General features: G+C 52.6%; 1 protein-coding gene across 1 annotated transcript in view; it reads left to right on the plus strand.

Annotated features, from left to right (window-relative positions):
- The first annotated feature begins 250 nt into the window (after positions 1 to 250).
- The window catches only part of LOC145339890 (pleckstrin homology domain-containing family G member 1-like), a 68,145-nt gene continuing 53,298 nt past the window's right edge, over positions 251 to 15,097 (plus strand). The window contains exons 1-2 of the mRNA XM_080184428.1: positions 251 to 361; positions 10,959 to 11,033. Of these exons, the coding sequence (XP_080040554.1) occupies positions 10,985 to 11,033 (49 nt within the window). The 5' untranslated portion in view covers positions 251 to 361; positions 10,959 to 10,984. The remainder of the gene's footprint in view (positions 362 to 10,958; positions 11,034 to 15,097) is intronic.

A 15,097-nucleotide genomic window follows, 5' to 3' on the forward strand; every position in this document is an offset into this window, starting at 1 on the left:
TATGGGGGGGGGGGTGCCACATCAAAGTTACACCAGGAGGTAACTCTTTCCTCAGAGAATTGTGGAACTGGGTGGTTCAGGCTGGTGCGGAGGGTAGATAGGATCCCTGCAATGCAGAAGGAGGCCATTCGGCCCGTCACGTCCGCACCGACTCTCTGTCAGAGCATCTTACCCAGGCCCTATCCCCGTAACCTCACACGTGTATTCCGTTATTTCTCCTAGGCCACACACCGTTGGACACTAAGGGGCAATTTAGCATGGCCACTCCAACTTTGGAGAGTGGGAGGAAACTGGAGCACCCGGAGGAAACCCACACAGACACGGGGAGAAGGTGCAAACTCCACCTAGACAGACAGCCAAGGTAGGAATTGAATCCTTAGGGATTAGAGGGATTGGCCATGCTAAATTGCCCCTTAGTGTCCAAAGATAGAACAACAAAGAACAACACAGCACGGGAAACAGGCCCTTCGGCCCAACGAGCCCGCGCCGCCGTCCCACTGTCTCAGTGACCTATTCATGATTTTAGTCTACGCCTAATGTGCCAGGATCAGGGAGGTCCAATATAGGGACAATTTGTTACCCAATCAATCAGCCTAAAAGCACATCTTTGGGATGTGGGAGGAAACTGGAGTACCCGGAGGAAACCCACGCAACCACGGGGAGAACGTGCAAACTCCCACAGACACAGGCCCAAATCCATGTGTCCACACAGCAACAGAGATAGTCTCTGAGCTGTCATGTTGCCCTCGAGATGGTCCAGTTTAAGCGGTGCAGGTTAGGGCGGATTGGCCATGCTAAATTGTCCCTTAGTGTCCAAAGATGTGCAGGTTAGGTGGATTGGCCATGCTAAATTGTCCCTTAGTGTCCAAAGATGTGTAGGTTAGGGTGGATTGGCCATGCTAAATTGTCCCTTAGTGTCCCAAGATTTGATGGTTTAGCTATGGTAAACGTGCAGGGTTGTGGGGAAGGGAGAAGAGAGGGCCTGTGTAAGAGTGTCGGTGCAGGCTCGATGGGTTGAATGGCCTCCTGCTCTGCAGGGGTTCCCTGATTTAAAATTTAATTCCAGATTTTTATTGAAATAAAACTCCCTGGTTTGCCGTGGTGGGATTCGAACCTGAGACCTCAGATCATGACGCTGGGTTACTAAACCATAATGCCACACCACTGCCTTCTCAAATGGTGATGAGCAGATGTGAGGGGGGGAGTCTTGTGATTCTGTGGCCTCTCTTCGCCACCTCTTCTTGAATATTGTTCCAGCTTAATGTTCGTTTGTAGCTTGCTCTCTGGTGTAATGTGGGAAATATTGGAAGATTTCTTGTCAACACAGCTCCAGTTGGTTGCTATGAAGACATTTTCTCTTCTCCAAAGAGTCAAACCTCAAAAACCACCAAAACTCCTGACTTCAAAGCCAACTCTGAGCAGTTCAGTCTTTGAGGATCTATCTCCGCCTCTCGCTCTGAAAATGATTCACTTTTCTCCATTGCCAAACGCTCACCCCTCCCCCGTAGGGTGCGCGTCAGTTTGCAAAACTGTGTTGCCTTGAGGATTTTGTCTCCCCTGTTGCTCTGAAAGAAATACCCCCGCTGGTGTAGAGGGAGAGGAAGGAAGGGTAGATTCTTACCCTGATGACCCGGATGTGAAACTGCCTCTCGTCGATTGGCCATTGTTTAAGAAGCTTGAAGGGCTGAATGGCCTACTCCTGCTCACCTTGATTATCTGGATGTTCAACGCAGAACATGCTGCCCAAAGGCCATTCAGCCCAACATCTGTTATCTCTGCCACATATCAAGCTGGTTAGATGATTGCTTTAAGAGTAGATTGCATGTTTTGATGGCGATGTCGTTAGGGTGTTGCACAGGCTGTTTTAGTTTCAGTTTGTGCAATTCTAGAACGTAGAACAGCACAGTACAGGCCCTCATGTCGAGCTATGTCCGAACCCAAGATCAAGCTATCCCACTCCCTTCTCTTCCAATAAACCTGTTAGTTTGAATCTACGCGTGCAAGCTACATCTTTTTCTTTTTGTTCTGAGGCTCTCTGTCCTTCCTTCAAAGTCTGGTTTAGTGTTCACCCTTTCCAATCCCTTAACGGTTTACATCGTGTGAGAGAATCTCAGCTGAGCCAGGAGTGAGGATACCAATCAGTCCCCTCGCTTTGCTGTGTAGTATCTCACTAATAGTAATGCTGGAATTCTGCAAACCTGACCCCCCCTCAAAGCCTGTCCACCATCTACAAGTCAGGAGTGTGATGGGAATATCCCCCACTTGCCTGGATGGGGGCGGCTCCAACAACACTCAAGAAGCTCGACACCATCCAGGACAAAGCAGCCCCGCTCCATTGACACCCCACCCACAAACACCCACTCCCTCCACCACCGACACTCAGTAGCAGCCGTGTGTACCATCTACAAGATGCACTGCAGCAATTCACCAAAGATCCTTAGACAGCACCTTCCAAACCCACCACCACTTCCATCTAGAAGGACGAGTGCAGCAGATACATGGGGGACACCACCCCCTGCAAGTCCCCTTCCCAGCCACTCACATAGAAGGTACGAGCAGGAGGAGGCCATTTGGCCCTTCGAGCCTGCTCCCCCATTCATCACGATCGTGGCTGATCATCCAACTCAATAACCTGATCCTGCTTTCTCCCAAAAACCGTTGATCCCATTCATCCCGAGTGCTATATCCAGCTGCCTCTTGAATACACCACCCTGACTGGGAAATACATCGGCCGTTCTTTCGCAATCGCTGGGTCAAAATCCTGGATTTGATTTGATTTATTATTGTCACATGTATTGTTTCTTGTGCGCTATACAGACAAAGCATACCGTTCATAGAGAAGGAAAGGAGAGAGTGCAGAATGTAGTGTTACAGTCATAGCGAGGGTGTAGAGAAAGATCAACTTAATGCGAGGTAGGTCCATTCAAAAGTCTGACAGCAGCAGGGAAGAAGCTGTTCTTGAGTCGGTTGGTACGTGACCTCAGACTTTTGTATCTTTTTCCCGAAGGAAGAAGGTGGAAGAGAGAATGTCCGGGGTGTGTGGGGTCCTTAATTATCCTGGCTGCTTTTCCGAGGCAGTGGAAGGTGTAGACAGAGTCAATGGATGGGAGGCTGGTTTGTGTGATGGATTGGGGCTACATTCACAACTTTTTATAGTTCCTTGTGGTCTTGGGCAGAGCAGGAGCCCAGACCAAGCTGTGATACAACCAGAGAGAATGCTTTCTATGGGGCATCTGTAAAAGTTGGTGAGAGTCGTAGCGGACATGCCAAATTTCCTTAGTCTTCTGAGAAAGTAGAGGCGTTGGTGGGGCTTTCTTAACTATAGTGTCGGTGTGGAGGGGGGAACCAGGACAGGTTGTGGGTGATCTGGGCACCTAAAAACCTGAAGCACGTGGACTGCAGCGATTCCAGAAGGCAGCTCACCTCCACCTTCTCAAGGGGCATCTAGGCTTGGGCAATAAATGCTGACCCAGCCAACGACACCCATGTCCCACAAAAGAAAACAAGGCAGGGGAAAGGAAACTCGTTTTAAGACAGAAAGTGCATGTTTCCAGTGGGGGAAATATATCACCAAATTCTTCAGTGTAACCTAACACCCCGGCTAATGGGAAAGGAAACAATTTCTGTAATGTTCTGGTTTACTGTCCCACGTAGAGCACATAGACATTCCTCAAGCTATAAATTAAGCAGCGGGGGGACAGAGTAACAGAGCCACACGCTCAAAATCTCTGACTTATTTGGTGAAATTTGCTGAGCTCCTTCTTTTGTTAAAGTTGTCCTTCTCTGCTCCGTCCTGGTCCGCTGAACTCTCGCGGTTGTTTGTGGCCTTATCGCTAGACTATTAACCCAGGGGACCCGGGTTCGACTCCCGCCACAGCAGCTGGTGGAATTTTCATTCAATTTTTTAAAAAAATCTGGAATTAAGAATCTGCCGATGAAAGCATTGTCGGAAAAACCCTTTTAGGGAAGGGAAATCTGCCGTCCTTACCCCGGTCTGGCCTACATGTGACTCCAGAGCCACAGCAATGTGGGTGACTCTCCACTGCCCTCTGAAATAGAGCAGCGAGACACTCAGTTCAAAGGCAATCAGAGATTGGCGACAAAACATCCACATCCCATGAATTAATAATAATTAAACATCTGGCACGATCTGTGTTGGAAGTTCCCCCAAAGTGCCGTTAGCCTATAGAATCCTACAGTGCTGAAGGAGGCCATTCGGCCCATCGAGTCTGCACTGACCACAATCCCACCCAGGCCCTATCCCCGTAACCCCATGCGTTTACCCTAGCTAGTCCCCCTGACACTAAGGGGCAATTTGGCACCTAACCCGCACATCTTGGACTGTGGGAGGAAACCGGAGCATCTGGAGGAAACCCACGCAGACACGGGGAGAACGTGCAGACTCCACGCAGACAGTGACCCGAGCCTGGGATTCGAACTCAGGTCCCTGGCGCTGTGAGGCAGCAGTGCTAACCCACTGTGCCACCCATGAGGACAGTTTTTGATTTTGATTTGATTTGATTTATTATTGTCACATGTATTAACATACAGTGAAAAGTATTGTTTCTTGCGCGCTGTACAAAGCATACTGTTCATAGAGAAGGAAAGGAGAGAGTGCAGAATGTAGTGTTACAGTCATAGCGAGGGTGTAGAGAAAGGTCAACTTAATGCGAGGTAGGTCCATTCAAAAGTCTGACAGCAGCAGGGAAGAAGCTGTTCTTGAGTCGGTCGGTACGTGACCTCAGACTCTTGTATCTTTTTCCCGACGGAAGAAGGTGGAAGAGAGAATGTCCGGGATGCATGGGGTCCTTAATTATACTGACTGCATTTCCGAGGCAGCGGGAAGTGTAGATAGAGTCAATGGATGGGAGGCTGGTTTGTGTGATGGATTGGGCTACATTCACAACCTTTTGTAGTTCCTTGTGGTCTTGGGCAGAGCAGGAGCCCAGACCGAGCTGTGATACAACCAGAAAGAATGCTTTCTATGGGGCATCTGTAAAAGTTGGTGAGAGTCGTAGCGGACATGCCAAATTTCCTCAGTCTCCTGAGAAAGTAGAGGCGTTGGTGGGGCTTTCTTAACTATAGTTGTTGGGTGGAGGGACCAGGACAGGTTGTTGGTGATCTGGACGCCTAAAAACTCGAAGCTCTCGGCCCTTTCTACTTCCGTCCCTGGCGACGAAGACAGGGGCTTGTTCTCCTTTACGCTCCCTGAAGTCGGCTTGGGTGGGATTTGAACTCGATTCCCCGCGTTGGGAGTGGGGTAGGCTGTGACCAGCGCTTGCAAGTGAAGAGACGGGGGTGGGGGAGGAACTGGTTCACCGCTAAAAAGGGAAGGGGGGAGGGGGTGAAAGTCGGTACTTTGGTTAAGGAGGGCTCTGGGGATAGAGGGAGGCAGCAAATGTCACCGCCACCCCCCCCCCACCCCCCCCACCCCCCCACATTTTGGCCCCAGTGTTTGGAGTGAGCTCATTCGACCACAAACATTTATTCGCTTTGAACCAATTGGGTAACAGAGAGGCCGGAGACGCCAAGTTTTAGCTACAAGACAGCTTTGGCGATTTGCCGATAGGGAGATTTTGTTTTTTTTGCCTGACGTTCCCTTCATCCTTCCTTCCTATCCCTTAATCAGAAGCAGCTGGAGGCAAACATGTTCTCCGGATTGACTCGAGTCGTTGCGGAGGTGAGGGGAGGGGAGGGAGGGGTTGCGGAAGGGACGTGGGGGTTGGGGGGAGTGGACATTACTCTAAAATGGAAATCGGGCCTTCAACTGAGGCCTCGCCTCCCGGTTGTTAAGGGCTATACGGTGCCTTAGTCATGGATCCTCCTCGGTGTCCTGGGTGCCGTGGCGACACAGTGGTTGGCATAGCAACATGGGAAATAGGGGCAGGAGGAGGCCGTTCGGCCCTTCCACGGGGCCACGTCAAGCTCCCTCTTCAACAACCGGCCCCCAGCTACATCCTTAGTATTTCCAAGATGGAGGATGCGGGACTCGCCCTCCACAGGGAGCGGGGGGGCGAGTGCGGGACTCGCTCCCAGGGGAAGTGAATGGTATTGATGCATTAAGTGGGAAGGTGGATAAACGCACGAGGGAGGGTGGGATAGAAGGATGGGATGAGATGGAGGGGGGGGCGGGGGGAGGGTGGAAAGGAGGCTCATGTGGGGCAGAAACACCAGCACAGAGCGGATGGGCCGAATGGCCTGTTTTTTGTGCCGTAAATTCAACTCAACTGCGTAAATTGAACTGGGAAAGGTGTGATCTAACTGAACGGCAGGTGATTCTCGATGGGCTGAATGGCCTCTTCCTTTGCAGGCGGCAGGTGGGGATGGTGCAGGATAGCAATTGGGGAATCTCAGGCTTGAATGGTCAGGTTGTTGATCTGGAATGGGTAACGTGTCAGTCCGGGAAGGCGTTCCAGAACAAGCCGGGAATCCAATATTAACTCCAACTATTTAAAAATCTTCAACAAGCGAAGATGAGTTAAGATTCAGGTTTGGGTGGGGACAGGGTGGAGGGGGAGAGGTGGGGGGTGGTGCCATTCCTCACCTCCCTGGGGGCAGGAGGAGGCCATTCAGCCCCTCGAGCCTGCTGCACAGCTCAGTAAGACCTTGGCCGGCCTTGTTGAACTCTCCTGCCCTGCCTAACTCCCCTGATTCCTTTCGAAGTCAATAGATTTTTTTTTGGATTCGCCAACCAGGTTGGCCAATCCCAAAGATTCGTAACCGTCTCGGTGGGGAAAAAAAATGGCTTCTCAAGATGGCCGCCCCCGGGTGCCAAATTCCAGCACACGCCCGCCCAGGGAAACGGGAACGGCGCGCAGACCTCGGCTCCCGCGTTAACCGCGCAACTTGCTGACCCGTCCCGGGGAGAAACGGGCGAGGATTTAGGCTCTGAAGAATTCCGTCCGCACCAAATCCCTTCCAAGACAAAAATTCCGAGCGAGTGAGAGGTCCCATCTGGACGGTGTGGGGCCCACGTCTGGGAGACGCTGAGTCGCAGATATTTGGGGAATTCTCGGACAGGGCAAGATCCGGGAACACAATGAGAGAGAGAGAGAGGGATTCCTGGGTGGAATCTTTGCTCGGATTGTCCCGGGAAGCACAGAGTGGGGAAAGGCGGATTTAGTCAGTCGAACACGGATGCGTGTTTTCCTGAATGAGTTCGGGAATCCATAATTACGGGTTTCTAGCGGCTGTCAGACTCCCTTTTGTGTTTAAAACTCTCTCCATCACGGCGTCTTTTCCATGTAAGTATCACACTGGGAAAATGTAGGCCCGAATTCTCCGGCCTCACCTGCGGCTGGGATTCTCCAGTCCCGCTGCACTTCAGGCCGGGCGCCAAATTCTCCGTTCCGGCTGGAGGAGATGACGGGATGTCCGACTTTCCAGCCGTCCTCTTTGGGGGATCAGTTCCCTCACCTCGGGGTCTGTGCCTGCCTTTGGTTGCTGTGGGGAGGATGAAAGTGTTGTTGCTGAGTGGTTTATAAGTTGCCGCAGTCCCAGAGTCCCTTTGAGGAGGAGAGTTGACACAGATATAGAATCCTGACAGTAGAGAAGGAGGCCATTCAGCCCATCGAGCCTGACTGACCAGAAACCCACCCAGAATCCTATCCTCACAACCCCGTGCATTTACCCTCGCTAGTTCCCACTGACACTAAGGGACAACTTAGCATGGCCCATCCACCTCTCTCTGACTAATCAATCCCCCTCCCTCACACTCTCCCTCCCTCACGCTCACTCTCCCTCCCTCCCTCACGCTCGCTCTCCCTCCCTCCCTCACGCTCGTTCTCCCTCCCTCCCTCACGCTCGTTCTCCCTCCCTCCCTCACGCTCGTTCTCCCTCCCTCCCTCACACTCGCTCTCCCTCCCTCCCTCACACTCGCTCTCCCTCCCTCCCTCACGCTCGCTCTCCCTCCCTCCCTCACGCTCGTTCTCCCTCCCTCCCTCACGCTCGTTCTCCCTCCCTCCCTCACGCTCGCTCTCCCTCCCTCCCTCACACTCGCTCTCCCTCCCTCCCTCGCGCTCGCTCTCCCTCCCTCTCTCACGCTCGTTCTCCCTCCCTCCCTCACGCTCGTTCTCCCTCCCTCCCTCACGCTCGTTCTCCCTCCCTCCCTCACGCTCGTTCTCCCTCCCTCCCTCACGCTCGTTCTCCCTCCCTCACACTCGCTCTCCCTCCCTCCCTCACGCTCGTTCTCCCTCCCTCACACTCGCTCTCCCTCCCTCCCTCACGCTCGTTCTCCCTCCCTCACACTCGCTCTCCCTCCCTCCCTCACGCTCGCTCTCCCTCCCTCCCTCGCGCTCGCTCTCCCTCCCTCCCTCCCTCACGCTCTCCCTCCCTCCCTCACGCTCGCTCTCCCTCCCTCCCTCCCTCACGCTCGCTCTCCCTCCCTCCCTCCCTCACGCTCTCCCTCCCTCCCTCACGCTCGCTCTCCCTCCCTCCCTCCCTCACGCTCTCCCTCCCTCCCTCCCTCGCGCTCGCTCTCCCTCCCTCTCAGACCCATACCTAACCGGACCTACACCCACTCTGCACCCAACCCTCCCTCCACACCCCCCAGCCCCTCCCCACCCCCTCCCCATCCACCCGACCCTAACTTTACCCTGAGGTGATGCTGAACCCGGGAGCGTTCCGGGACTTTTTCACCGGGAAAGAACCGGATTCTGTCTGTAATCTCCCAAAGCCTAGAAAAAGCAAGCTGCCCGAATGTGGGAATCGTGGCAGCCAGTCTGTGCACAGCAAGATCCCACCGGCGGCAGCCACGATAATGAGCAGCTAATCTGCTTTTAATGATGTTTGTTGAGGAGTAAACATTGACGGGACAGCAGGCGGAGACCCCCACTCCCTCCCCACACCTCCCACTGCTCTCCTCCGACACAGCAGATGGAAGGTTCGTGTAGGATGCTCTTCACTCCGATTGTGAGAACAGAAACGCAGAATGTTATTAGGGAAGGTGTGAAATGAATATGGAAAGAGATGTGTGTGCCCAGCTGAGGAACACAGGAAGCTGGCGTGCAGACCCAGTGAGCGATTCGGAAGGGGGAATGGCCTTTGTTGCAGGAGGGTGGGATTACAGGAATAGAGAAATGCTCACTACAGTCGTGCAGGGTTTTGGTGAGACCACGCCTGGAACAGCACAGAACAGGAACGGACCCTGCGACCCACCATGTTGTGTCGAACATGGGTGGCACGGCGGTTAGCACTGCTGCCTCACAGCGCCAGGGAACCAGGTTCAATTCCAGCCTCAGTCACTGTCTGTTTGGAGTCTGCATGTTCTCTCCGTGTCTGCATGGGTTTCCCCAGTGCTCCGGTTTTCTCCCACAGTCCGAAAAAATGTAGGTTAGGTGGATTGGCTGTGTTAAATTGCCCCTTAGTGTCCAAAGATGTGTAGGTTAGGTGGATTGGCCATGCTAAATTGTCCCTTAGTGTCCAAAGATGTGCAGGTTAGGTGGATTGGCCATGCTAAATTGCCCCTTAGTGTCCAAAGATGTGTAGGTTAGGGTGGATTGGCCATGCTAAATTGCCCCTTAGTATCCAAAGATGTGCAGGTTAGGTGGATTGGCCATGCTAAATTGCCCCTTAGTGTCCAAAGATGTGTAGGTTAGGGTGGATTGGCCATGCTAAATTGTCCCTTAGTGTCCAAAGATGTGCAGGTTAGGGTGGATTGGCCATGCTAAATTGTCCCTTAGTGTCCAAAGATGTGCAGGTTAGGGTGGATTGGCCATGCTAAATTGCCCCTTAGTATCCAAAAATGTGCGGGTTAGGTGGATTGGCCATGCTAAATTGCCCCTTAGTGTCCAAAGATGCGTAGGTTAGGTGGATTGGCCATGCTAAATTGCCCCTTAGTATCCAAAGATGTGCGGGTTAGGTGGATTGGCCATGCTAAATTGCCCCTTAGTGTCCAAAGATGCGTAGGTTAGGTGGATTGGCCATGCTAAATTGTCCCTTAGTGTCCAAAGATGTGTAGGTTAGGTGGATTGGCCATGCTAAATTGCCCCTTAGTGTCCAAAGATGCGTAGGTTAGGTGGATTGGCCATGCTAAATTGCCCCTTAGTGTCCAAAGATGCGTAGGTTAGGTGGATTGGCCATGCTAAATTGCCCCTTAGTGTCCAAAGATGCGTAGGTTAGGGTGGATTGGCCATGCTAAATTGCCCCTTAGTGTCCAAAGATGCGTAGGTTAGGTGGATTGGCCATGCTAAATTGTCCCTTAGTGTCCAAAGATGTGCAGGTTAGGGTGGATTGGCCATGCTAAATTGCCCCTTAGTGTCCAAAGATGCGTAGGTTAGGTGGATTGGCCATGCTAAATTGTCCCTTAGTGTCCAAAGATGCGTAGGTTAGGTGGATTGGCCATGCTAAATTGCCCCTTAGTGTCCAAAGATGCGTAGGTTAGGTGGATTGGCCATGCTAAATTGTCCCTTAGTGTCCAAAGATGTGCAGGTTAGGGTGGATTGGCCATGCTAAATTGCCCCTTAGTGTCCAAAGATGTGCAGGTTAGGGTGGATTGGCCATGCTAAATTGCCCCTTAGTGTCCAAAGATGTGCAGGTTAGGTGGATTGGCCATGCTAAATTGCCCCTTAGTATCAGGGGGATCAGAGGGCAAACACATGCGGTTACAGGGATAGGGCCTGGCTGGGATTGTGGTCGGTGTGGGCTCGATGGGCCGAATGGTCTCCTTCTGCACTGTAGGGATTGTCTGATCCGATGATGTGAGCAGGAATTCCAGGACCTGGAGTTCATTGCCTCATTGCAAAGTGGAATCTTTCCGGTTTGGTTGCAGGGGAGGTTTTGGGGAGGGGGGGGGGAGGCTGGTTGACCCTCTTGGTTGGGGGGGGGAGTCACCGTCCTCCAAAGGTCACTCCTCCTCCAAGGCTGAGTTCCTGCCCCTCGAACCCCCCCCCCACCCCGATGAAAGTTCCCCTGTTGCTCGGTGACGTCGTTGATGGAATATTCTCTCCATTTTCCCCCAGGTTCTCTCAGTTCTGATTGGCTCACCATGCCGGAGGGGGCACACATCAGCAGTGGTCAGCAAGTCAACAATCGAGGTCAGTTTGGGGCCACGGCGTCGCGATGTTTGTACAGTCTTAGCTTGGCTGTGGGGCAAGGGTGATGTTAGGGGTGGTCTTTAAAGGGAAAGGTTGACATCTCAACCCATAGAATGAGTGTTACGTTTGTTGGTGCACTGCCCCTTTAAGGGAGCATGTCAGGTGACCTCGGGTGTGGGGTGGGCTGCTGGGACCCGCCCACAGTGGGCAGTCACGGTTTGGAGAGCGAGTACCCAGAATGACACCGGGTTGTGGAGGAGATACCTCAGAACAACAGGGTTTAACAATGCTGTGCCGAGGGAGTGCCGCACTGTCAGAGGGTCAGTGCTGAGGGAGCGCCGCACTGTCAGAGGGTCAGTGCCGAGGGAGTGCCGCACTGTCAGAGGGTCAGTGCCGAGGGAGTGCCGCACTGTCAGAGGGTCAGTGCTGAGGGAGTGCCGCACTGTCAGAGGGTCAGTGCCGAGGGAGTGCCGCACTGTCAGAGGGTCAGTGCCGAGGGAGTGCCGCACTGTCAGAGGGTCAGTGCTGAGGGAGTGCCGCACTGTCAGAGGGTCAGTGCTGAGGGAGTGCCACACTGTCAGATAAGATGAGGCCCTGTCTATCTTCCATTCAGGTATAAAAGCTCCGAGGAACGTATTAAAAATCAGATTGGGGTGAGCTCTCTGCAATATCAATATTTATCCTTCGATCAACATCACTAAAATAGATTATCTGTTCGTTATCAGGTGGCTTATCTGTTCGTTATCAGGTGGCTATTTCTGGGATCTTGCTGTGTCTTAGCTGAGAGCCTTGTATTGCATCAGTGACGATACTTCTGCCAGTCATTCACTGGCACTGAACAGTATTGGGAGGTTATGATAGAATCAGAGAATCCCGACAGTGCCGAAGGAGGCCATTCCGCCCATCAATACTGCACCGTCCAAAATCCCACACAGGCCAGACCCTCCCATGACACGATGTAGTTATCCTAGCTGGTTCCCAGACACTAAGGGACAATTTAGCAGGGCCAATCCCCCTAACCTGCATATCTTTGGACTGTGGGAGGAAACTGGAGCACAAAGGAAACCCACGCAGACACAGGGAGAATGTGCACATAGACAATGACCCAAGGCTGGAATCGAACCCAGGTCCCTGACGCCGTGAGGCAGCAGTGCTAACCACTGTGCCACCCCCTGCGATGTGGGACAGGCGCTACGACAATGTAACTGGGTCTGCAGTTAGGCTGCTCTCCTATCCCTCTCTCCCAGTGTCCCGGAGAAGGAATTCTGCTGGAACTGCTGTATGTTTGGAATGAGAGGCTCAGGAAGCCGTCTCTCTGGGAATACATGCTTGGCTCAGCTGTTTTCTAAAAGCAAAACTCAAACTTCTGGAAAGTTTCCAAGTGTTCGAAGCTCTTCAGGCAGCAGGCGGGGGGGGGAGCTTCTCCAGAGAAGCGAAAGGAAGGAATGTTTGGACAAGAGCAAATGGAGGAGAAAGTGCTTCACACATTTACACACTATTACAGTGAGAATACAGGCCATTCAGCCCATCTCCTCCATGCTAGTGTGTGTGTTCTACACCATTCTCTCACCATATTGTTCCATCTATCTCTCCCCCATGTGTTTATCCAAATTCCCCCTAAACTGTGTTAATATTCACCTCCCCCACTCCCCGTGGGAGCGAGTCCCACACTCTCCCCACTCCCCGTGGGAGCGAGTCCCACATTCTCCCCACTCCCCGTGGGAGTGAGTCCCACATTCTCCCCCACTCCCCCGTGGGAGCGAGTCCCACATTCTCCCCACTCCCTGTGGGAGCGAGTCCCACATTCTCCCCCACTCCCCCGTGGAAGTGAGTCCCACATTCTCCCCACTCCCTGTGGGAGCGAGTCCCACATTCTCCCCACTCCCCCGTGGGAGCGAGTCCCACATTCTCCCCACTCCCCGTGGGAGCGAGTCCCACATTCTCCCCACTCCCCGTGGAAGTGAGTCCCACATTCTCCCCACTCCCTCGCGGGATCGGGTCCCACGTTCTCCCAACCTGGGTAAAGAGGTTCTCCTAAATTCCCCATTGGATTTCAGGGTGAGTGTTATTTAGTGATGTAAGTTATGTTCTCCAGCCCAATTTTAACAGTCGCCCAGACACCTATAACCGTACAGATAAACAGTCTGAACTTTTGATTAGATTCCAACCGTTAACTCCGTCCCAAGCGTCCACAACCCTTCCGAAACCCCGTAATAACAATGAGCTGACTTCAGAATGACTCAGTCCGTGTGAATGAGTTTACGATGTTACTGACAAGGCTTTATATAAATAACTGGCTTCCTTTCAGTTGTAACTTTAAGTTTAAAGTTTATTTATTAGTGTTACAAGTAGGCTTGCGTTAACACTGCGGTGAAGTTACTGTGAAAATCCTCTAGTTGCCACACTCTGGCGCCTGTTTGGGTACACTGAGGGAGAATTTAGCACGGCCAATGCACCCTAACCAAGCGCGTCTTTCGGACTGTGGGAGGAAACCCACGCAGACACGGGGAGAACATGCAAACTCTGCACAGTCAGTGCCCCGAGCTGGGAATCGAACCTGGGTCCCTGGCGCTGTGAGGCAGCTACGCTGACCACTGTGCCGCCCATATCACAGATCATGGAATAAAACAATCCCTACAGTGCAGAAGGAGGCCATTCGGCCCGTCAGGTCTACACCGAGCACAATCCCACCCAGCTCCTATTCCCCGTAACCCCACATGTTTACCCTGCTAATCCCCTCGCATTTGGGGGCAATTTAGCACAGCCAATCCACTTAACCCACACAGCTGGGAGGAAACCGGGGGAAACCCACGCAGACACGGGGAGAATGTGCGGACTCCGCACAGACAGTGAGCCAAGCCGGGATTCGAACCCGGGTCCCTGGCGCTGTGAGGCAGCCGTGCTAACCCGCTGTGCCACCGTGCTGGTCCACGTGTGCTCAGCTGGTTGACGTGCCAGGTTAGATTGTGAAGGGTCGCAACTCATTCATTCTACTGCCAAACATGGAAAGATCCCACAAGCTTCCCGATTTTTCTCCTGCTTTGGCTCTGTTGTCGGATTGTTGGATTCTGTTGAGGAATTTAAAGATTTTGGAAGCCCCCCCCCCCCCCCCCCCCCCCCAAACCCCCTTTAAACTTTGGACTCCAACCTCTGAGAGAAAAGTCCTTCCAAAACTGGCACGGCCTGAGAGTGTTGACAGCTTTCAGAGTAGAAGTTGGCAAGGTTGAGGAAATAAAACTAACACGGGGCAGGGGGTTGGGGGGCAGGAAGGAACGCAGGCCCCTTACTCACAATCCCAAACACCACGCAGCGACAAGCATTCACTTATTCCTCTCCGTTCCCGCCTGGTTTAATTTTTGATTTGATTTGATTCATCCCACAGATTTATTCGTGCTTGCTGACCCGATGGTTAGCGCTGCTGCCAGGGACCCGGGTTCGATTCCCTGGCTCGGGCCACTGCCTGTGCGGTGTCTGCACATTCTCCCCGTGTCTGCGTGGGTTTCCTCTGGATGCTCCTGTTTCCTCCCACACTCCAAAGGTGTGCGAGTTAGGGGCTAAGTTTTCCCACAGTGTAACCCGAACAAGTGCCAGAGTGCGGCGGCTCGGGGATTTTCACAGTAACTTCATTGCAGTGTTAATGTAAGCCTTACTTGTGACACTAATGAATAAAGTTTAAAACTTTTATTATTATCACATGTATTGGGGTGCAGTGAAAAGTATTGTCTTTTGCACACCACACAAACAAAGCATACCATTCATAGAGTACATAGGGGACAAGGAAAGGAGAAGGTGCAGAATGTGGTGTTACAGTCATAGTTAGGGTTTTTCTTTAAAGTTTATTTATTAGTCACAAGTAGGCTTACATTAACACTGCAATGTAGTTACTGTGAAAATCCCTTAGTTGCCACTTTCCAGCGCCTGTTAGGGTACACTGAGGGAGAATTTAGTGTGGCCAATGAAAACCAGCACATCTAAACCGGAGCGCCCAGAGGAAACCCATGCAGACACGGGGAGAATGTGCAGACTCCACACAGGCAGTGACCCAAGCCGGCAGTCGAACCCGG

The sequence above is a fragment of the Carcharhinus amblyrhynchos genome, unplaced genomic scaffold, assembly GCF_965287045.1.
Source record: "Carcharhinus amblyrhynchos unplaced genomic scaffold, sCarAmb.v2.hapA scaffold_725, whole genome shotgun sequence".
Classification (NCBI taxonomy): Eukaryota; Metazoa; Chordata; class Chondrichthyes; order Carcharhiniformes; family Carcharhinidae; genus Carcharhinus; species Carcharhinus amblyrhynchos.